General features: G+C 42.9%; 1 protein-coding gene and 1 pseudogene across 2 annotated transcripts in view; both read right to left on the reverse strand.

Moving 5' to 3' along the window:
* Positions 1-6,719: 6,719 nt before the first annotated feature.
* SRGAP1 (SLIT-ROBO Rho GTPase activating protein 1) overlaps positions 6,720-22,663 on the reverse strand; it is a 266,482-nt gene continuing 250,538 nt past the window's right edge. For both annotated transcript variants that reach the window (XM_004766598.3, XM_004766597.3), the window contains exons 19-22: positions 17,380-17,560; positions 16,149-16,283; positions 15,673-16,012; positions 6,720-11,963 (exon numbers count right to left, since the gene is read on the reverse strand). In XM_004766598.3, the coding sequence (XP_004766655.1) occupies positions 11,586-11,963; positions 15,673-16,012; positions 16,149-16,283; positions 17,380-17,560 (1,034 nt within the window). In that variant the 3' untranslated portion in view covers positions 6,720-11,585. The remainder of the gene's footprint in view (positions 11,964-15,672; positions 16,013-16,148; positions 16,284-17,379; positions 17,561-22,663) is intronic.
* LOC123389640 lies at positions 20,439-20,911 on the reverse strand (annotated as a pseudogene).

Below are 22,663 nucleotides of genomic sequence, written 5' to 3' on the forward strand. Positions count from 1 at the left end.
TCCACACTGTTTTCCATAGCAGCTGTGCCATTCTACAATCCTACCAATGTGGATAGAGATTCCAGTTGCTCCATATCCCTGCCAACGCTCGGTTTTTCCCCCATCTCCTCCCTTCCCTCTCTACCTTCTGGAGAAGAGGTAGAAGGAGTCCTTCCTCCCTCCATTCCTCCCTTTCTTTCTTTCCATGGCCATTCTAACAGGTGTGAGGTGACACATCCTTATGGTTTTATAAGCATAGCTGATGTTGCGTTCCTGCTTAGATCCTTCCAGGGGCTTCCCTTGGACTCGGAATGACATCCAGCTATCTTACTTGCTTTGGCCTCCAAGGTCCTCCAAAACCTGGTCTCTATCCACTCTCCATCTTCCTCTTTCTCCCCAGCTCTCCTTGGAGCCCTCCAGCCATGATGGCCATCTTTCACTCCCTAACCACACTACGTGAGGCCGCAGCCAATGCGCAGGGCACTTGCATGAGCGCGTCCCTCTGCCTCCAGTCTATCTCTTCCTTTTCACATGCTGGTTCCTTCCCATCAATCAGATCTTAGGTCAGATCTGATCACCACAGAGGTGACTTCCAAGCTGTCCCACCTGGAGTTCCCCTCCCAGGCTCCCTACATCATATCACTCCTTTCTGTTTCTCCTTGACTTTCTGCAGGAGTTATTAGCATCTGGAATTGTTTTGCCGAAATAGTTGTCGGTTGGTTTGTTTGGTGCTTGTTATCAAACAGAGAATACAGTTCATGAGACTGGAAGCCTGCACACCTTGTTCACAGTCACACCCTGAGCGAGGGCATGAGCAGAGGAAAGTGAACCACATGGAATCATATGCAGGAGAAAGTGAGGGACACCTGCCACCAGATCTGGGGAATGCTTCATGGACCATGTGGCCTTTTAGTTGGGCTTTCAAGGACAACCCTGACTTCGATGGGCAGATACCCGAGTGAGGTAGGGGACATCTGAGGCTGAGGGATGGCCCGAGTGGGCTGAGGGGGCATGCGGCTGGGCGTGTTCAGGGAAAAGGAACTGGACTTGGGGGAAAATGGAGGTTCTTGAGAGGAAGTTGGGGGGCACTGGTGTTGAAATGGCAGGAGGAAGAGGATGGCAGAGAATGAGTTCATTTCAGTTTCACTGATGTGCCAGTTGGTTAGCAGTGTGTGAGGTGAGAAGATGCAAAGATGGAAAAGACAGAGTTCCGGGCCTGCAGCGGGGAGTCCCATGTGGCTTTGAGCAGCAGAAGGATGGGGAGCATCTTACAGGGCCAGCAGCAGCCCCCAGGACCGGGCAGCATGGAGTGCAATCCTGGCCCTGCCAGTGCCTAGCTCTGTGGCCACAGCAAGGGGTTGTGTTTCTTCTCTTTTTCTTTTCTTTTCTTTTTTTTTTTTCAAAGAATGTTATCTATGTGCCGATCTATCTACCTATCATCTATCTATCTAGAGCACAAGCAGTGCGGATGGGCAAAGAAGGGGAGAGAGCATCTCAAGCAGATGTGAGCGGAGCCTGGAGCCCAGCGTGGGGTTTGATCTCACCACCCCGAGATCATGACTTGAGCCGAAACCGAGGGTCAGGCCCTCAACCACCAGAGCCACCCAGGCAGCCTCCACAGCAAGTTCTTAGCTGCTTTCTGGCTTAATTTTCTTTTACGTAAGGATGCTAATCATTGTAGCTCTTTCTTTTGGCTTTCTTGTGAGGATTAAATTAATTCTTACTTGTAGAATGGTCTCTGGGACTTAATACATGTTATTTATTATTAATATGTTTGAAACAAGGCCTGGCGGGAGGCTGGCTGGCTCAGTCAGTGGAGCAAGCGACTCTTGGATCTTGGGGTCATGAGTTTGAGCCCCACATTGGGGGTTAGATTGTATTTAAAATGAAAATATATATGAAAGAAAATGCCTGGTACAAAGCAAAGTTTTGTTTGTCCAATGGTTGTTAGGTTTTTTGGTTTTTTTTTTAAAGAATTTTTTATTAGCGAGAGAGTGTGAGCAGGGTAAAGGTGCAGAGGGAGAAGCAGAACCCCCGCTGAGCAGGGAACCTGACCTGGGGCTGGATCCCAGGACCTGAGCAGAAGGCAGATGCTTAACTGACTGAGCCACCCAGGGGTCCCTAATGATTGTTAGTTTTATGTTTAGTTTTGTATTGAAGAAAGCTGATTAGCAAGAGTATAGGTCAGTGTTGCAAAAAGGAGACAGGGGACCCAAGAAAAGGATGCAGGAGGCTACTGCATAGTTGAGGCAGGAAGGAGTGGGGCACAGAATGGGGTTAAAGTGGAGATAAAAGTCGATAAAACAGGGGTGCCTGGGTGGCTCAGTGGGTTAAGCCTCTGCCTTCGGCTCGGGTCATGGTCTCAGGGTTCTGGGATCGAGCCCCACATCGGGCTCTCTGCTCAGCGGGGAGCCTGCTTCCCCCTGACACTCTGCCTACTTGTGATCTTTCTCTGTCAAATAAATGAATAACATCTTAAAAAAAAAAGTCAGTAAAACAGATTGGAAGTCAAGGGTGCCAAATATATTTTGGAATTAAAGATAGTGTTGGTTTCTAGGTCTGCTGAATGTAAGGTGCCTGAGGAAAGTCTGTGATGATGTTCAGATGAAACCACAGTGAGACATCTGACGCTTAGGATGAAGACGTGAATAAGACGGGGAGATTTCCACTCTGGAAGTGTGGGTGTGCATGTAACAAAGGCTGCCAAGAATGTAGATCGAACCTGTCATTTACCTATTACATCGGCAAAGGCAAAAAATGACAGGATTTTAAACTTGTATTGTGTGTGCTTTCACGTTGCTGGCAGTTGTGTAAATGTGCGCCATCTCTCTGGCAGCATTTACCATGAGTCTTAGAGATGCTGATACCCCCGAATCAGTTTTTTCACCTTTTGGAGTCGATGTCAAATTAACGTCCCAAAATGCAGACAGTCACTGTGTATGGAGCTGCTCACTACAACATATTATTCAACTAAAAAATCGAAACCTGCATACAGGGTCACTCAATGATAAAGAAAATGATTAAATAAATGACAGTATGTTCATATGCTAGAATATTATGTAGCCATTAACAAAAATCATGTTCATTGACACTTCCAGTGTGAACTGATGTGAGGGAGAAAAACCCAAGGACACACAGTTATATACAGAGTATGAATTTAACTGTGCTAAAAATAAGAACAGTTTAAGATTAGAAGACAATATATTAAAAATCTCACTGTGGATTATTTCTGTTTGGGAAACTGAGGTATGGCTGGTGATTTGATGAAGTCCAGTAACTGAGTTTGAATTAGGACCAGGTAATCAATTTTGTCTTATTTAAAATTTCTTTCCTTTTTCTGGGGTGCCTGGGTGGCTCAGTTGGTTAAGCATCTATCTTTGGCTCAGGTCATGATCCCAGGGTCCTGGGATTGAGTCCTGCATTGGGTTCCTGGCTCTCTGGGGAGCTTGCTTCTCCCTCTACCTGCCACTCCCCTTGGTTGTGCTCTCTGACAGTTAAATAAATAAAATCTTTATAAAAAATAAAATTTATTTCCCTCTTTCCCTCTGCTAATATTCAGTTACTAATGTGATAATGATCTTTGGCTCAGGGATGGTAGCTTCTATTATTCATCCCGGTCATATTGCCTTTTGTTTTTTTAATGGAAGTCTCATTTTCAAGTTAGTTAATATCACATCAGTGTACGATCATTCACTTTCATTTAGAGAGACATGATGGTTACACAAGAGATTCCCTGGGTATGTCAAAGGCAATGTATTAGGAAGCATTATCCCCGAGAAGGGAATTCAACACTAGTCCTCACTTGAGCTGCCCACCCAAGTAGCAAAAAGAGAGCCATTTACCCTCAGGAGCACAGCTGATAGAGAGCTTATGGATATGAAGGGTGTACCCACCAGTCACCAGATTGGGTTGCAAATATCCTAGAGCTGGAGACATCCTGGCTCACCTTATCCCTTCCTTCAAGATCCGAATGCTGAACCAAGCATGTTGTTTCATGACTCTAGGAGGAGTGCTCATTTGTGTTCTCTCTCTCTCTCTCTCTCTCTCTCTCTCTCACACACACACACACACACACTTGTTATCTCTCCCATTAGCCCAGTCCTAGCTCTCCAGCTTCTTTTGCTGAGGACTAACATTGATAAAATGACAGTTTCATTCTTCTCCTACCCACTTAAGCCCATAAATGAAACAAGATGGGACTGGGAGGCAGACAAACCATAAGTGACTCTTAATCTCACAAAACAAACTGAGGGTTGCTGGGGGGAGGGGGTTTGGGAGAAGGGGGTGGGATTATGGACATTGGGGAGGGTATGTGCTTTGGTGAGTGCTGTGAAGTGTGTAAACCTGGTGATTCACAGACCTGTACCCCTGGGGATAAAAATATATGTTTATAAAAAATAAAAAATTAAAAAAAATGACAGTTTCATTCTTAATTGTAAAGTTTTTCTGGCGAGATAAACACAACATCAGGCAAAGTGGGTGCAAGGCAAGACTTATTAAAAACACTCTCCGGCGAAGTTTCAGGGCTCAGGAGAAGGAGCGCCAGGAAAGTTGCGCCGGGAGGAGGTGGGCACCCTCTGGAGGAGGTGGGCACCCTCGGGCGAGGTTCCGAGACTCTGGAAAGCAGAGTGGTGGAAGTCGCGTCCAAGGCAGGGAGGAGGGGGCTTTTAAGGGGTCTCGAGGGGAGCTCAGGGGTCTTTTGGCAAGTTTCCCTTATTCGGATATCTTGCCTGCTCTTCGGGGTCCCATTGGTCCACTGGAGCCCAGGGCGGGGGGTCTCAGATTCCTGCTTGGGCCTTTGTTCTCCTGTCGGAGCAGGAACTTTAGCCATCTTAAGTAGCCCTTTCTGCCAGCCCAACATTAATTATAGAAGGCAAGTTTTCTACTATGTAGACACAGATGAAAGGCCACTGAAGAATAAAGAACCTATGCATTTAAATGTGCCTATTTAAAAGGCATATTGACCATATTTTCCCAAATTGAAATGGAGATATATGGCCTGTACAATGGAACTTGCCATTGATTTTGGCTTTCCAGGACCGTTTTGGCACTTTAGATCAAGCGTGGGGAGTTTTCCACGTTAGGAATCCCAACTACCCAAAGGAGAAGCCAGACAATTCCTTCTCTGCCTTGCTAAGATTCTTCCAGGGTACTACTGGCATATGAGCAGACGGAGTTGTCAACCAGACAGGCTCACATGGGACTCTCACTCCGGAAGGAGGGATGTGAGGAAGTAGGCACACTCAGAGACGGTTGAGGCAGGCTGGGGCCTTTAGACCTAGCGGTGACGCAGGACAATGAGGTCTTTCCCAGAGCAATCCCATAGTCTGATTTGCTCATTCATTCCCATGGGACAGCCTCTAAATCGAATTCTGGTCTTAAAATGGTTCACTTGCTTTCGGGTAGGCCTTCCTGGTAATGGCTTTGCTCAACATCATTCCATCTGTTTTAGGAAGATATTTCCTTTCACGGGTGGCTTTTCCCCTTCACTTGTTCCATGTTTAAAGATTTCTGTATACAATACCCCATGTTTAATCAGGAAATATAAAATAAACACAAAGCATATCCATGTAATAGAATTCTATATGCCAGTCACAATGAAGGAAACTAGTTACATGTAACAACAGGTTTGTTGTCACAATCATATATTTCACAGAAGGAGCCAGACACAAGATCTACAGGAGGCCATTTCTAGAAAGTTAAAACGACAGGCAATACAAAACCATGGTATTGTTCCTGAGGATATTAACTTTGGAGAGGCCCAAGCCTAGCTTCTGGGATGCTGCTGACAGTGTGCTGTTTATTGATCTGGGCAGTGGATATGAGAGTGTTACTTTGTGAAAATTCTTATGTTAATGATTTGTGCACTTTCCTTTTTGTAATTTACACTCCAGTGAAGTTTTTTTCCCTTGATTTATGCATCATTTTAAAAAATTCTGCAACTCTTATCAGTACTCAATCCAGCACATTACTGATAATTTTTAAAAAACTATCTATTCGGTATTGATAGACCTCAAGAGTTTGTTTTTGTTTTTGTTTATTTTAATGTTTGAAGGAAAATATATCAATACATGGGGAATTCTAAACATTTGTCTATACCTAAGGATTGCATTTCAGTGTATTCAAATGAAACCAAGGATCAGCTTGACAAGATTTACTATGCCAAAGAATCCTTTTCTTTTTGTCTTTTTTATAAAGATTATGTATTTATTTATTTGACAGAGAGAGAGAGATCACAGGTAGAGAGGCTGGCAGAGAGAGTGAGAGCGAGAGCGAGAGAGCGAGAGAGAGAGAGAGAGAGAAGCAGGGTCCCTGCTGAGCAGAGAGCCCGATGTGGGACTCGATCCCAGGACCCTGAGATCATGACCTGAGCCGAAGGCAGCAGCTTAACGCACTGAGCCACCCAGGTGCCCCCCAAAGAATCCTTTTCAGGAAAGATTTCAATATGGATAGTGTTTAGAAGCTTGCTTGCCCTCTCCCAATCCCCTTTCCTTACCACACAGGAATCTCCAAATCACCCTCTGAAAAACTCTGGCTTCATTATCAAGGCTCTGTGCATGAGGTCTCATTTTCAAGTTCACAAATAAAAACAGTAAAAAACAAAACAAAACAAAACAAAAGGTAGTTTCTCACCATCTAATTGCAACTCAGCTCTCTGGGGGAGGAGGTTAACAGTAATTAGAAAAAGAAAGGAAAGGAATGAAACACCACCGAATCGCACCAACTCGAAGACAAAGGCAGCCAGAACTATCTTATTTATTATAAAGATACACCGTGAAGAGCAGACCCGACTGTATACTGAAGCCTGGAGTGGTACATGCCAGAATGTACAGTACTATACATAAAAGTGCATTGTCACAACACAAAACATTTCTTTTCTTCCAGAACTGTAACAGCATCCCCCCTATTTCCGCCTCAGAGCCCAGGGACTGTAACAGGCGGACAGAACACAGGCGACGCACGTTGGGCGGCAGCAGATCAGAGAGGGAGGGGGGATGCGGGGACACTGCGGGCGGGAAAGGCACAGTCACGGCTACCAGCAAAACGAGACAGTCTGATGACAGACAAGGATGCAAGACGGACGATACTGAGCACCGAGGCACAGGAAAGGGCACGGAGAAGCAGGGAGAAGGCAGAGGAAGTTTCCACTCCTGTGGGCGGTAGGAATTGGGGCTGGAAGCGGAGGTGGGGGTGAGGGGAGGGGGTTGTCAGGGAGCAGGAGCGGGGTGGGGTGGATGGATGGGGGGGGGGCGGGAAACAGTAAAAAGCAAGGCTAAAACTCCTCTAAAATAGAAAGGCACTTCACATGTACATACTACAGATGTACATAGACACCATTTAGGTAACAGTCACAAGCAGGAAGCTACCAGTACTGTAATTGATCAAACCAACAGAAAAGGACAATACTGATTTAATTAAGTGGGCAGGAGTTACCCTCTAGTCCATAGGTAAATAGCAGTCTCTCCTGTTACACAGCCACTCACTTTACTTTAAACATCTAGAATAACCATCACACTACACATTGAACTTGGATGAATGCTCTAAAGGGGGCATTCACAAATGCACGGCTTATATATTTTACTAAACAGTTTCTAAGATAAGCATTATGGAACCCAGTACAATTATTTAAACATACAAAAGTCCCTATGTAATTTAAAGATACAGGTACCCATTCGATTATACCACATAGACTATTTATTTTTTTTAAAGAAAGTATACTAGGGTAAGTGAAAGCTTGATTTCCAGTTTGTTTTACTGATCTGAACCAGGGGTAGTGGGGGGTAGTATGTGTGCCAAACACAGCCGGACACCCCAGCCCAGCTGGAGGCTGGGTTTTCAGCTGGGGTGGGGGGGTCTGGAGTGGGGAGCTCTATTGCATACATGGGTGAGCCTTTACCTCTAAGTCGCTCCCCTTCTGCGGAGTCAGTGGTGGGTAACCCAGGGCACGACTCAGTCCCAAGTGCTTTTCCTGCATCGTGGCCTCTCACTATTGTGGAATAAAATGAATGTGATCCCAAATCCGAAGTCTTCTAAACCCTCAAAGGATCTCTGGGCTCTTTATTTTCTGAAAGTTTATTTAAATTCCAGTTACCTAACATATAGTGTGGGCTCTTTAAATTTTAGAGGCTTTAATTATCATATTAAAGTTTCTTCATTTTATAGACCCCATGTCATTCCCAAAGCTGAAGAGACCACTACCCTTCCCACTTGTATCTTTTCCTTAATTAAATTACAAGCTCATTTTGGGAATGGCAAAAGTACCAAGAAAACTCTCGACTGATACAGTGTGACCTGCTCTATCCACTGAGGGCTGTTCACGCTCACTGCCGTAGAGTAAGTGGGGCCCTGCTGTAAATTTTTCTATGTATGGCTCAAGGAGCACCAAAGTCAAATTACGTTGCGTGAAAATGTGCAAAACTGTTGAGCGATAGTGTTGATTGAACATGAATGTAGAGCTCTGCATAGGGCCATTTGACTGGCTCAAATCATTTATAGGACACTCATCAGAAAATCTGTACTAAGTACTTTTCTCTCTCTCCTAATGATCCTCTCCTAACAACCCTGACCCTGACCAAAAGGTCAACTTGGTAAGCCTACTTCAGTTGAGTTCTGTGGATGGGACATGAACAGTTGTATCAGCTGTGAGTATCTATTCTTGTGTAAGTGGAGTCTGCTCAGCTCTTTAGAGCCATCAGAATGATCCTTCCCAAACTGTGCATGAAGAAGGATCTGGTCCTTGAAACTGGGGATTGTAACATCTCCAGGTTCTTTTCCTTCTGCCCATCCCTCGCACCGTCCCTCCTCCCCACTGCTACACCTGTAGCTGTACAGAGGGCCACGTGCTGGGTGACCTCCGGCTGCAGAAACTTTTAATGAGCTTACAGGGTGTTATTCTGGATCCTTTGTGAAGTGGCCCTGGAATCTGAAGACTCCTTACTAAAACAAAGTAAGAAAAGGTGAGTCCTTACTTGCTGTGAGGTCACATCCATGGGAATGGGGGAGGGGAGATGGAAAAAAAAAAAAAGAAAGAAAAAGAAAAAGAAAGGCTTCAGGATATCACCAGGAGTATAGGGAGAGAAGAGAGAGAGATGTTAAGGGAGTGAGGGGAGAGCACGAGATGTTTCCTGCAAGAAGGCACAGCCTCTGAGGTCCTGAGGCTTTAGAGCAGCATGTCTTCTGCTACCCAAGGGAGCAGAATCCGAATTTGGTGGTTGGAGAGGCAACCCTCGTTTCATCAGAGGTGTAAACACTGAAGAGAGGAGACATTGCGCGGGATTACCAGGGAAAAGTCTTAAGACATAAACTTGCAGGAGTAAGATCTAAGTTATAACTTGTAAAAGATACCTCTTCTCCCCATAATAAATTCAACATGCCTCTGCCCTTTTGATGACCTCTGTTCACATCTTACTCTTCCATCAAAGATGGAAAAAACGCTTTAAAGAAATACTTTTTCTTTCAATGTCTAAAAAATATCTAAAGTCTCCTCCCCACTTCATTGTTTTCATTTTTGTTCTCTGCTTCTGTTTCCCCATATAGTAGCAGAGAATTAGAGACCAAAGTGGAATCTGAAAAGAACTGAGAGGTTTTTCAGGAAAGTTTCAATTTCTGAGGAATTTGGGAAGATGGTTTAAAAGGGTTAGTGCTATTCAGAGCTCAATCCTGGCTGAGTGTCCATGGTGTCTTGAGTTGCTGAGGGACCACTGAGGCTCAAGAGACCCCTGGTGAGGGGCCGGATAAGATGCCGATGGGGCATCGTTTTCAAAGTGGGCAAAGAGGATGCTTCAGAAAACTCAGATTTGAAAGCTTACCATATCTGGAAATACTTGAAAAAAATTCTCCATTCAATCCACTTGTGAAATTAGGCCACAGACAAGCAACCAGAAGTGTGACTTTGAAAGGTAACCTTATCTTATTAATGGATTACTATCCTATCTCTCTGCATTAGAATGATTAAATTGGCAGATAGAGGGAGAGATCACAGTAACGATCTTGATTTTTAGTACAGATCCTCATTCTTTCCTGCAGGAGGCATTCGCTAGTGGGTTAACAGATTCAAGTCCATACTCTGTCACTCTTGGATGGGCAGCCCAGTGGCTGCCAGTTTGAATCCAAACCTAGAAGGAAATAATGGTGGTTGAGAGGGAGAGGGGTTAGTCTGTGCCATCCATTTTTCTTAAAAAAAAAAAAAAGAAAAGAAAAGAAAAGAAAAAAAGTCTCTTCATCAGTAAGTTCAGTGACAGAGAGAGGATGACATAAGCTGCTGTTGGTAGGAGTGGTGATTTGTACCTTAGCAAAAACAACTGAATTCAAAACAACTTTTTAAGATAGAGGAAAAACATAGAGAAAACTGTTTTGGGGGCTCAGATGTCAGAGGAAGAGGGTCCCTCATGGAGCTCACCTGACTATCTGAGTTCTCTTGAGGCCATGTGGAAAAAAAAAAGGAAAAAGTCAATGGATCCAGGGTGCTAGGTTGGAAGGAAGTCACCATGGAACCATGAGGTGCCCCTCCCACCTGGGCCAGCATGGCCCGTCCTTGGGTACCGTAGCTAGTTCTTGGCTGGCTCAGAAAGACACACGGAGAGCAGAGCTGGGGATTCCACTTAGGTTCCTCAGGCCTCTGTAGCATGTTTAAAGGAACCGAGGTCATTTAGCTGGCAGAGAAAGCTGAGTGAGGCAAGGACTTGTGTGCTGTGTTCGTGCTCCATTTCCAGGGGGAGAACACAGCGATTTAGGGGAGCTAGAAGTATTCCCTAGACAGTTAGCAACAACAGATCTCTGAAGGAGTCTGGGGAGTAGCGTAACCACAAGTCTTTGAAATTAGACTGTTCTGGTCCTTTGTGAATGCAGGGGATGGACTTGGAAATCTTCGGGGGCCTAAGCAGGCTTGTGGAAGGAGTCACGCTGAGAGCTCCGGAGGATTCTCTCTCTCTCCTTTCTTAGGTTTAGCTCAAGCAGTAACTGCAGGGGTTCTGACCCCATTCTTTTTTTTTTTTTTTTGACCCCATTCTTTTGAGCTTTTAACCTGGACCCGAGGGAAATGGCTCTTATGAAAAAGGCAACCATCCAACTCATTCAGGTGGTGGAATGCAAGTTCGCCCAGGAATGTCCCACTGCACGGGGCAGAGGGGCTCATGGTCAGCTACCTAACAATGCCACTGGCAACCTTTCAGCTACTATCCCAAGTGCCATGCAGGCCAACAGTGGTTTCACACCGGGGCCTGGAACTCCGATTCTCATGCCTTTGGATCCAGACGTTTCTGACTCACCCACACTACACTAAGCCCAAAGCACTCTACCACACGGAGGCTGGAGCGGTGTTGCCTTCATTACAAATGGTGCAGCATTGGATTTTCAAGTAAATCTAAGTGTTTCTATTGTCTTTAAAATGACATAGATATGTCCAGTTATTTAAAAAAAAAAAGGAAAAAAATTACAAAATACAAATGCCCCTGTTAATTTAGCTAGTCTCAGACATTACATTCGAGAACATAGAAAAGCCAAAAATCTCCAGTTATAAGCACAAGGAAAGTTATGGATCAGTGACTTTTGTCAGTGACCTGTTTCTTTTAAAATCACCAGCCCAGATGACCTTGCCCACTTGGTCTTCACATTGTGCAAGACTTGTCTGCTGGACCTTGGGAAGGTGGGGCGGGTCCTATGGTAGGGTTTGTTTTTGGAAGAACAGCAGGTTTTGGCCGGAGGGCTGGTGGCTTCAGCTGCACACCCATTCTGGGTGCCACCATAGGCTTGAAAGTACTCATTGTATCACTGGAGGAGCTAGTGCTCCGTCGGATCTGCGGCTCTGAGCTGCGGAGGGCCACGTTGTGCAAAGGGCTGAGAGATTCCGTAGACGTGGCCGGGGTGGGAGCGTTCTTCACTTGTTCTAAGGTGTCCAGCACCACATCGGGGGCATGCTTTGCTGTACTCTGTCTCTCCAGTTCTCGCAGTTCATTCAGAGCAGTGTTCATCGTCTCCTCGATATCCTGTTGAAAGATAACCAGAGAGAGAGAGAGAAAGAGACGGAATAGACCGGTAATTAGTACTCACGTACGGAAACCCTTACGCTTCGTTTCACAGCAGATGGGCCGCCAAGAGCAATGCTATTCCAGCTTCACCACCTGTAGAATGTTTAGATGTAGTGCCCACGATTATTTTGTCTCTGCATGTTCAGGAGACCAAGATGCAAGGGTGCACGGAACCGTCTACCCAACACCGGCTGTCCTAAGGTGCCAGGCAGCCTTCTTGCGATTTCTACCTTCCATGCTAACTTACTATTCAGAATTCTATCTCAGCTTATGGTTAAAAGATAGCTTCCAGTTTAGACTCTGCAACAATTTCTCAAGAAATAGATAGGAATGGGAATGAAAAGCAGCCTTCTTTCATTCATTTAACAAATAATTTTGAGCACTCACTAGTTTGTATCTAACTCCTAGCAGTTGTTCAAAATTCAGTTTAAGCCTTTCTCTGATGCTCTTGTCCAGGGGATCTCAGTGGAAGGGTACTGCCCCAGAGAGGGCATTTTTGTAGTATGCTGTGTGAGTATTTTATTTTTTAAGAGATTTATTTCTTTATTTATTTGAGAGAGAGAAAGAGAGAGTTGTCAGCATGAGTCGGGGGCAGGGCAGAGGGAGAGAGTCTCAGATAGATTCCCCACTGAGCGCAGAGCCTGGCGTGGGGTTCTGTCTCACCGCCCATGAGATCATGACCTGAGCCGAAATCAAGTTGGTCACTCAACCCACTGAGCCACCTGTGTGTGTGTGTGTGTGTGTGTGTGTGTTTTTGAATGGCACAAGAACAAGATGGCGTTAGTGGCATTTGGTGTGCTGGGTTATACGTACTAGATCTGTTGCAATATTCCAGGTAATTTACATGCAATGAATTATCCTGCGTCTTGTTCAACTTCTGAATGTCCTTCAGACGTTGATGGAGGTGAAAATCCTATTTATAATAACCTGAGCCCTGACCCTAACTCTATCTTATATTCATATGCATTTTTAATTGTTGTATGTATGGTAATTATATACGTAGGTGAAAGCATCTTATTAATTTGTCTTTTAGCCTATTCAAGCATTAACTGAAGTATACTTGTTTTAATATTTAATTCCTTGTATTTTTGTATATTGTATTTAGAGCTTTATATGTTGTTTCAAATTAGGTATCTCATCTGTCAATTTATTTCAGACAGTAAAGGGGGAATGACAAAATACCTATTTCAATTTCAAAAAGGTACAGTATGTTCCATTGATGGATGAATAGACGAGCAAAGTGTGGTCTACACATCAACGGAATATTATTCACCTTAGAGAGGAAGAAAATCTTGCCACATGCTACAGTATGGATAAACCCTGAGGACATTAAGTGAAATAAGAGGCCAGTCATGAGAAGACAAACACTGTCTGTTTGCGTTTCTGTGAGGTAGTCACACTCACAGCAGCAGAAAGCAGCACAGTGGTGGCCAGGGGCTGGGGGTGGGAGGGGAGAAAGGGAAGTTGTTCTTCAGTGGGGATGGGGTTTCAGTTTTGCAAGAAGAAAAAGTTCCAGAGATCCGTTTCACAAAACGTGAATATACTTCACTGAACTGTGTGGTGGAAAATGGTTAAGGTGGTAAATTGGACATTATGTGTTTTACCACACACACACACACACACACACACACACACAGAAAAGGTGGAAGCATTGTGTGGGACAGGACGGGTGAAGAACCACCAACCCAGGCTGACTGGCATGTCTCTCCTCTACATGCCCAGGGCTCCTTTCACTCAGCTGGAACATAACCCTCCCATGGGCGCTACACAATGGGAATGATTTCCATATTCCGATCCCTCCCAGGGTCGTAAGCACCTTCAGAAAGCAGCTGGCTGATGATTTAACGGTGCTTCTCTAAAGCCTAGCACAGGACCTGGCACACAGTAAGTGCTCAGTAAAGGTTTGCTAAATGAATAAACCAAGCTACAGTGATCGCATATGGATACTGTCATTTTTTAGAAAAGCCCCATCAGGGATGCCACTGATTTGTTTAATAAGAGAATCTGCATGTTTTTTGTATGAACACCATGATGGCAGGCTTTCTTGTCCTCAAGGGAAAATCTGGAGAAGAGAGATGGAAAGATAAATAAAGGACACAGCTGGAAGCCATTCTGGGAGGATGACATCACTTTTCAAGTGATTATTTTCATATGTGATTTCTATTTGATGCTAAACATATGGATTTTTTTATAACTATTTGCCCCAGAGAGATTGTGCAGAGCCTGATTTATCTGTTGAGTTTTTGTTTTTATAATTTACAATGAAAGGATTTCTTGGGGTGGCTCAGTGGGTGAAGCATCCGACTCTTGATCTCAGCTCAGGTCTTGATCTCAGGTCATGAGCTCGAGTCTTGTATTGGACTCCATGCCTAGCATGGAGCCCACTTAAAAACAAAAGCAAAGGAACAAACAAAAGGATTTCCTGGTTCTAGAAGCAAAAGGGTTAAATAGGCATTGTTATACCTTCCCACTCCTAAGCTCCTAATTCCCTGTCTTTCTAACCTAAATCCTGTTTCACCAGCTTATTACAAGCAGGGACCTTATGGATTTCTCAAACCATTAAATTCAGCTGTAATTAAATCTCACTGGTTCTATATAGGTCTCCATGGACCTTGTGTAGTATTTCAAACAGAGAAAACCAAAAGGTCAAGTCTTTTTGATTTTGCTGAAAAACTGTTATACATTTAAAATTGGTTTAATTTTTAAAAAACACATTAAACCCCCTCACAATCTAATTTACATCCAAAATTTTCTTTAGTTAGGATATTGGAAATAGCTTGGAAGTTTGTCACATCTGTACAGGTCTCCTTGGGTACTCTTTATTAAAAATAATCCATCTATAATAGTTCCCCATGTTTGTTTTATTTATTTCTCATTCACTCTCTTTTTTGATTGATTTAGTTCATTTTTAAGCTTCAGACAGCTGGAAGATGCTTTAGATTAAACCTCTTTCGTCACTGATGATACCCATTATTTGTTGATGGCCTATGCTGGGGGGGGAAACTAGAGGAAAAATTGCAGAATGATAGAAAATCCATTAATCAATCTTGTCTTACCTTTACTTTGTCAATTTTAAATCATTAGAAAAAAACTATGAAGTCTTCTGCACTAACTGTTGGGAAGAGAAGGGAGACGAGGACCCAGACCTGGTGTTCTTCAGCTAGCCATTATTTCTCCTACTATTTACAGACTAATCCAGCATTTCTCCTAAGCTGAAAGGGTCATAATTCTCCTACAGTAATATTTAACTGTTTGTGGGCTCTCCATTCTTTATATCAATTTGTCCATTTTATTATCTTTAGCATGCTTTAGGGATCTGGTAGGGCTAGTCTTTCCTCATTATTATTCTTTTTTTTTTTTTCCTCATTATTATTCTTTTTCAGTCTTTTCCTGGCTATTTAGCAGTGATGTGTTTGAATGCCCTGGGGCCTACACTTCTGCCATGTCTCTGTTTAAATCAACATGAACCTAATCACTTGGGCCCTTCCAGTAACAAATGGGTCTTCTAAAGAGACCTTAGTCAGGCCTTAAAGAATGCACTAATTTCTTTTCTGTTTTCCCTAGTTGGTTCTCTACAAAAAGCAGGACTACAGACAGGGAGTCCTACATCCCTCCTTCATCACACCCCAGGTACAAAGCAGGTGCCAGGCCATTCCACGCATCTTACCTGAGCGATTGTCTCTGGGTCCAATGGCTTATGGTCATTGAAGCCTGTGTATTGCCCCGATGACGTGGACCTTCTAATAGGAGGACTGTCGATCTTCTTGAGGGAGTCGTGCCGGCTGATATTGGTCAGGCTGCCGTGGCCTGGCCGGCGCCTCCTCTCAGGACTGTCGTTGTTGAGGCCACGGTTCTGTAGCAGGCCCCGGGGGTGACCTCCCAGGCTTGGGGACCCCAGGTCAACTGAGGAGTTGGAAAGAGCGTGCGGTGGGTGCAAGGGGCAATGGCCATCACTGGTCCTGCCAGGACGCCTGACTGGAGGGGGTGGTTCTCCTCTTTTTCTTTGTCTAGAAATACACAAAAAGAGAGAGAAAATAGGAGAGCTTATCACACTGGCTGATACGAGAAGCTGTGGGTTCTGTGGCTCCTCAAAGCACTTGGGAAAGTTGAGGTTCAGGGGCCTGATGGTCAGACTCCACCCACCTGGCTAGATAGCTGTCAGGGTGCCGGTCTGTTGGGGAGTTCATGTCCTTGGATGAAGACTTGTCCTCAGTGACTGGCCCACTGCTGGCCTCGCTGTCAGCTTTTTGGCTCAGAGTGTCTGAAAACGTATCGTCCCTACAATGAAGAGAATCCAGGGTGAGGGTCTTTCACAAGATGAATGGGAACAACAAAAAAAGAAATGACAGCATTTACACATTCATGTCTTTCTCTTATCAACACGACTTTCCTTATAATAAAAATATACAATTTCACTGCAGGTAAAGTGCAAGATTCGGATATACAAAAAAGAGCAAAATCATAGTCATGATATAATAGCCAGACACCACTGCTGCTAGAATTTGAGAAAATAGCCTTCTCTACTTTTTAATCCATGCCCGGGTAAACATGTATGATGTCTGCAGATATAGGTATGAACTTATACTCAAGACACCAATATGTTTATGTAGTTTAGATATCTATGACTGTATGTCTGTACCTACACACACACACAATACTTCTTGGGTTCTGAGATATACATTTTTAACATTTCTTTCTTTTTCTAAAATTAGGGTGAATCATTTAATCACTGTATACAGTTTATGCTGTATATTTCTCTTCTCCTTGAAAAATCATATATTAGTGCTATACTGTGAAATATTCACAGAATAGGGATTATACTTCACATATGATTTTGCAACCTATTTCTTTCATTTAATATATTATGACCATCTTCTCATCTCTTTAAATATTTTTAAATTACAGCAATATTATTAAAAAACAGAAAAAAGAAGGCTGATGATGATTCTCTTGAGATGTTAGGTTAGTGTCTTCCTTCTGGGGAATCTGGAATTGAAATGGTAGCTGGACAGCAAAAGAGGAGTATGGCTGGCTTGGAACTAGCGGTGTTATTACAGCTCTTGAAGCTGTTCTCCACATGGGTGATTTTTCTAGGAGCCTGAAAGCTTCACAGGGCATCTCTCACTAGCCCTTGCTCCGAATCTGCTGGTGGAGTTTGGGAAATAAAAACCTGCTGGCCCCGAAGTACCATTAGCAAAGGCCCAACAGCGAGGTGAAGCATGGTGCCCAGCTCAGAGGTTTGGGCTCTGCAATCCCATCGGCTCTTTTCTCAAAAGACCAAGGTCAGTTTAGGAATAGTGACTGGAGTCTTCCAGTGGGAGCAGCCAGGAGGGTGGGAGCAGCCCAGAGGGCGGGGAGAGCCCACGCTACTCACATATCCTGCACCACAATATACTGGTGCGGCACGAGCCCATCGATGCCGTTGTGCCGGCCTTCCCACCAGTCCTCAGACGCCCGGTGATACAGCAGCAGGGAGGCCCCCTTCTTGAAGGACAGCTCTCTGGCAGATCGCCCCATGTAGTCAAACTTGGCTATCGCTTCTATTGGCTCACATTCTACAAAGAACACACCAGAAGACAATGACGGACAGAGGCGTGAGGTAAGCATGACACGCCGTGTGAAAGTTCTCTATGAGGCCTTAGAAATAAACCAGGCCATTTCAATATCCAGAGTGAAAAATGTATTAAGTCCTCAATGGGGGATAAACTCAGGCTGTTAAGAGAGTTACAGAAAAACATTCTCTTGCTGTCATCAGTTTTTCACACAAAGAAAAATGGAACATTGGATCTTAATTTCCACAGCCTTTTACCAGAGATAGAATGACAGACTAATAAAAAATATCTTAAACTTTGCAACATGATATATGAGATCCTTCCTTGGGTTGTAATGTCCTCCATAACAGCTCCAATATTATTTTGACAATGATGGAATTCCCTCATAACATGTTAATAACCACGGATAACATGGAAAAATCACTATCCCAGAACATTAGGAAGTTTATGCTTTATTTGCTTATTTAAAGAAAAATCAAGTTTACAAAACCCAGCACATTAAGTACTATTTGAGTACATTTAATTTCTTCATGTACTTATCTGGCACTATCAAATCTTCCAACTACCACCGACAGTAGAGATAAGTTTGTTTTCTCTAGGATCAGTAATAAATTCTAGTTGCCTATGAAACCAGCATAACTTAGACTGTCTTATACCCAAATTAAAAGACCAGATTCAAAAGTTATATTATCCAGAGGTCAAAAGATATTCAAGGGGATTACAGTGAGTGGAGAAAACCAATCTCAAAAGGTGACATACTATGTGATACCATTTATCTAGCCTGTTTGAAATGACGTAATAATCAAGATGGAGAATAGATTAGTGGTTGCCAAAGTTGGGAAGAAATGGCCACGGATATAAAAGGGGGAGCATGAAGGACCCTGATGATGAAACCGTATGTGACTAAATGTTTGCACACACAACTGAGTGCACCTGAAACTAGTGAAACGTGAACATGGCAGAGGGAGGGTTTCAATGTCGATTTCCTGGCTGTGATATTATGCTGCAGTTATATAAGATTTTTACCATGGAGGGAAGCTGGGATCTCTCTGTAGGAACCCTGTAGGGTTCACTTCATGGGAACCCTGAAAGATCTCAAAATTCAAAAAAAAAAAAAAAAAAAAAAGAAAGAAAGAAAAGAAAAGATGTTGAACTCTGGGCCTAGAATTGGAATGTTAGCACTGATCTAATTCTGGTCACAAAGGTTGAAAGCAAATAAGAGGACAAACTATACAAAACAACTTTAAGAGATGCGTTTTGTGATTCAGCTTATTACAAAAAGCCCTTCAGTTCTGGGTCTTAAGATCTTTCCTCCTGTCTCTCACCATCCCCGCCATCTTTATCCCTGCTATCCACACAGATGAGCAAACTTCTAATCAATAAAACAGAGAAAGGGACAATACAAGTGCTAAAAGTTCAGAGAAATGTACATGCATTTGTACATTTCTGCAAATGTACATGCAACGAGCAATGTCTTATTTGCTGAAAACTGAGCATGTATTAGTTTCCGAGTACCCTAGCATATGTGCATACATAATAGATTAAAACTTGTCTATCTGTCAAATATTTTCGAAGGAAATTGTCTTTGATTTTGCTTAGTAATGAACCTTCCCATTTAAAACAGTTGATTTTTCTGCAAAGATTCCTGAAATATGTTTAATATCTTATATGGAATAACTGCATAAGAAATCACTGGGTAGTCAGCTAGGCTTCCTTCTCACTTGAAAAATTCAAACATTCTCTGGGCCACGTAAGAGACAAACATAAAAAATCAACAAACACATGGAAAAAGCTTAGGGTTTACCTTATATGAAGGGCCTGCATGAATTTCAGCTATACATTTAAATACTATAATCTACATGTAGTATACTACTTAGCAAAGTAGGTGTAAAAATAAAACAACAGGGGCGCCTGGGTGGCTCAGCGGATTGGGCCGCTGCCTTCAGCTCAGGTCATGGTCTCAGGGTCCTGGGATCAAGTTCCGCATCGGGCTCTCTGCTCAGCAGAGAGGCGGGGAGCCTGCTTCCCCCTCTGTCTCTGTCTGCCTCTCTGCCTACTTGTGATCTCGCTCTCTGTCAAATAAAATAAAGTATTTAAAAAAAATAAATAAATAAAAAATAAAACAACAGTTTAAGTTCTTTAACAATTGAATATAACTAAACAACAACAAAAACTGACTATAACTTTCAGATCATGTTAGCACTCTAGTATTCCCTCCTAAAATTATATATACATATATTCTTTTGAAGATCTTATTTATTTGAGAGAGAGTGAATGAGCGGGCACGAGATGGGAGGGAGGGGCAAAGGGAGAGGAAGAAAGAATCTCAAGCAGATTCTGTACTGAGCATGGAGCCCAGGTGGGGCTCAATCCTAACACCCTGAAATCATGACCTTAACTGAAACTAGGAGTCGGGTGCTCAACTACTGTGCCACCCTGGTGCCGCTAAAATATTATAATATAATATAATATATACGTGTGTGTATATCTATAGATATAGGTAGATATATAGATATATAGATAGATATCTATCTATCTATAGATATACACACTATAACTATAACTATAACTATCTATAGATAGATATACACACTATATCTATAGATATCTACCTATATCTATATATAGATATACACACACACACATATATATATAGTTTTAAAACACATTTTATTTATTTACTTGACAGAGATCAAAAGTGGCAGAAAGGCAGGTGGTGGTGGGGGGAGCAGGCTCCCTGCTGAGCAGAGAGCCTGATGCGGGGCTCAATCTCAGGACCCTGAGATCATGACCTGAGCCAAAGTCAGATACCTAACCAACCAAGCCACCCAGGTGCTCCAAAATTATAGATATATTTTTTACACTAAATATTTTATTGCATGCTGCTGCTACTGTACATAAAATAATTACCCTTGTGAAATAGAAATTTGTGAAAATTCAGAGAGGCAGATGTTGAGGACTGACAAAAGTAGAAGTTTACATAGTTTGGCACATGTCACAGGGATTTGCTTTTGTACAGGTTTCAAATTTAGTTCTCCTTTGAATATTCACTGGTTCATGAAAAGTGGTTTAGAAAACCATCCAGAGATTCATTTTACTACAAAAAGGAACAGATTTTGTGGGGTCTAAATGGATTCATACTTAAAGATACACCAGTTAGCAGGGGGTCTGTTGGACATTCTGCAGACAGAACTATTTCAAATCTGCAGCTGCCTGGGAAACCTTCACCAGGTTGAGCCCGGCTTCCAGCCAGAGCTGTTGAACCACTTTCTTCATAGTGGTGACTCTGGAGGAACCAGACAGATTTGTCTGTGTGGATCTGTCAGTTTGTGGGTCCGTGGGGCCAAACCTTTTTTTTTTTTTTTAAATATTTTATTTATTTACTTGACAGAGACACAGCAAGAGAGGGAACATAAGCAAGGGGCAGTGGAAGAGGGGGAGGAAGGCTTCCTGCCGCTGAGCAGGGAGCCTGATGCTGGGCTCGACCCCAGGACCCTGGGATCATGACTTGAGTGGAAGGCAGACACTTAATGACGAGCCATCCACACACCCCTAAAATTATATTCTTTATTAAAACAGTATGAATAGCAGCTTTATTAAATATCTACAAATATGCTTTATAGAGGAGGAACTAGAACTTTATATTCAAAGAGATTCACTTTATGGTTTGTTTTTAAAATTGCAGATAAAGAATAAATCCTGGTTGATCAGAGATGACAGATGCCAATTTTTTTTAACCCTAATTCTCCTTGGGGAACAGAAATAAACATGTCCATGGTACCAGGGACATGAATAAACATATCCATGGGGAGGATTTGTTAAAAAAAGCTTCATGACATGTAATTTGCAAATTCCTATGTCAGCCTTCCTGTGTACTTTGAATTTCATTTTAATGAAAAAGGTGGAAAGATTCCAGCTCATAACATAGTGTGCAGTCTAGGTACTTGTCAAAGGGAAATGAAGAAAGAACCATTAACGTTCTTTAGACATTAATTAGACATTCAGTCACAGACTGTCAGTGCTGGCCAAGGGCTATTTAAGGCTACTTAACAGATATATATATATATGTATTTTATCATAATTTCATAATCATGCACTCTATGCTTCTTATCTCTGTTTATTTGTTGAAACAACTAGCAACAGGATTATCAGGCTCTGCTTATTTAATTCAAGTGTGGGGAGATTATGAAAGAGTGACCTGATGAATCAGAAGTACATTTTTATTGGTAATTCTCTATCAACTACTAACTCTGAGCAATTTCATTATTTTGACTCTTTCCACTCCCATGGGAGTCATTTCGCAGTCAAGTGTCAATCAATAAGCTGGTTATAAACATCTTAGTCTACTTATTGCAGAGTAATAAGTAATGCACCATTACCATAAGTAATGGCAATGCACCATTCCCTTTCCTATGGAGCCACATTGTCCTTTAAGCTTGTCAGACTTCGCAGAATGTCGCCGCTGCTGGTAACAGTAAGAGTGAACATGGTAACTTCATTTCTTTATGTGGCTATTACAGCTATTACAGCTCTGCGCAAAAGGGAAAAAATTCAGTACAGCTGATTTTCTGACTGCCTGGTGCTATTAAGTCTTGTATTTCCATTTCTTGTCAAATACTAGTACACTGCATTTTCTCTTTGGGACCTTACTGTCCCTGACACTTCCCCGCCTAGATCTGTTACTCACAGCCCTCGCAGGTGACGGTTCTGCTCTAGAACAGCTTGTCTTTCAGAAACCAAAGCTACCCTTCTCCAGTGATACCACCACAGAGAAAAGACAAGACAATACCTGGGAATCACAAAGATAATCAATCTTTTGATTAACTTTTAACTTTGGAAAATTTAGAGGTTGCCTGTGGGCAAGGGTATCTGCCCTTGGTACACAATTTTTCTTTCCAGCAAAACCAGATGAATGTGGTTAACACGTTATGGAAAACACAGAGCCCTCAGCGAAACTTCTCTTTTGTAATCAAGAGGCAGGAACAACTAACAGATGGCAGTGGGGAGGCTGATGTTTGGGAAGAGAGATGGTTGGGCTTTGTCTTAGCTTTCCTGGCCACTAGGGAAAGCAAGGAGAGACAGAAGTCATCAGTGAAAAAGGAAGAA

This window comes from Mustela putorius, unplaced genomic scaffold, assembly GCF_011764305.1.
Source record: "Mustela putorius furo isolate JIRA1106 unplaced genomic scaffold, ASM1176430v1.1 tig00003988_pilon_pilon_pilon, whole genome shotgun sequence".
NCBI lineage: Eukaryota > Metazoa > Chordata > Mammalia > Carnivora > Mustelidae > Mustela > Mustela putorius.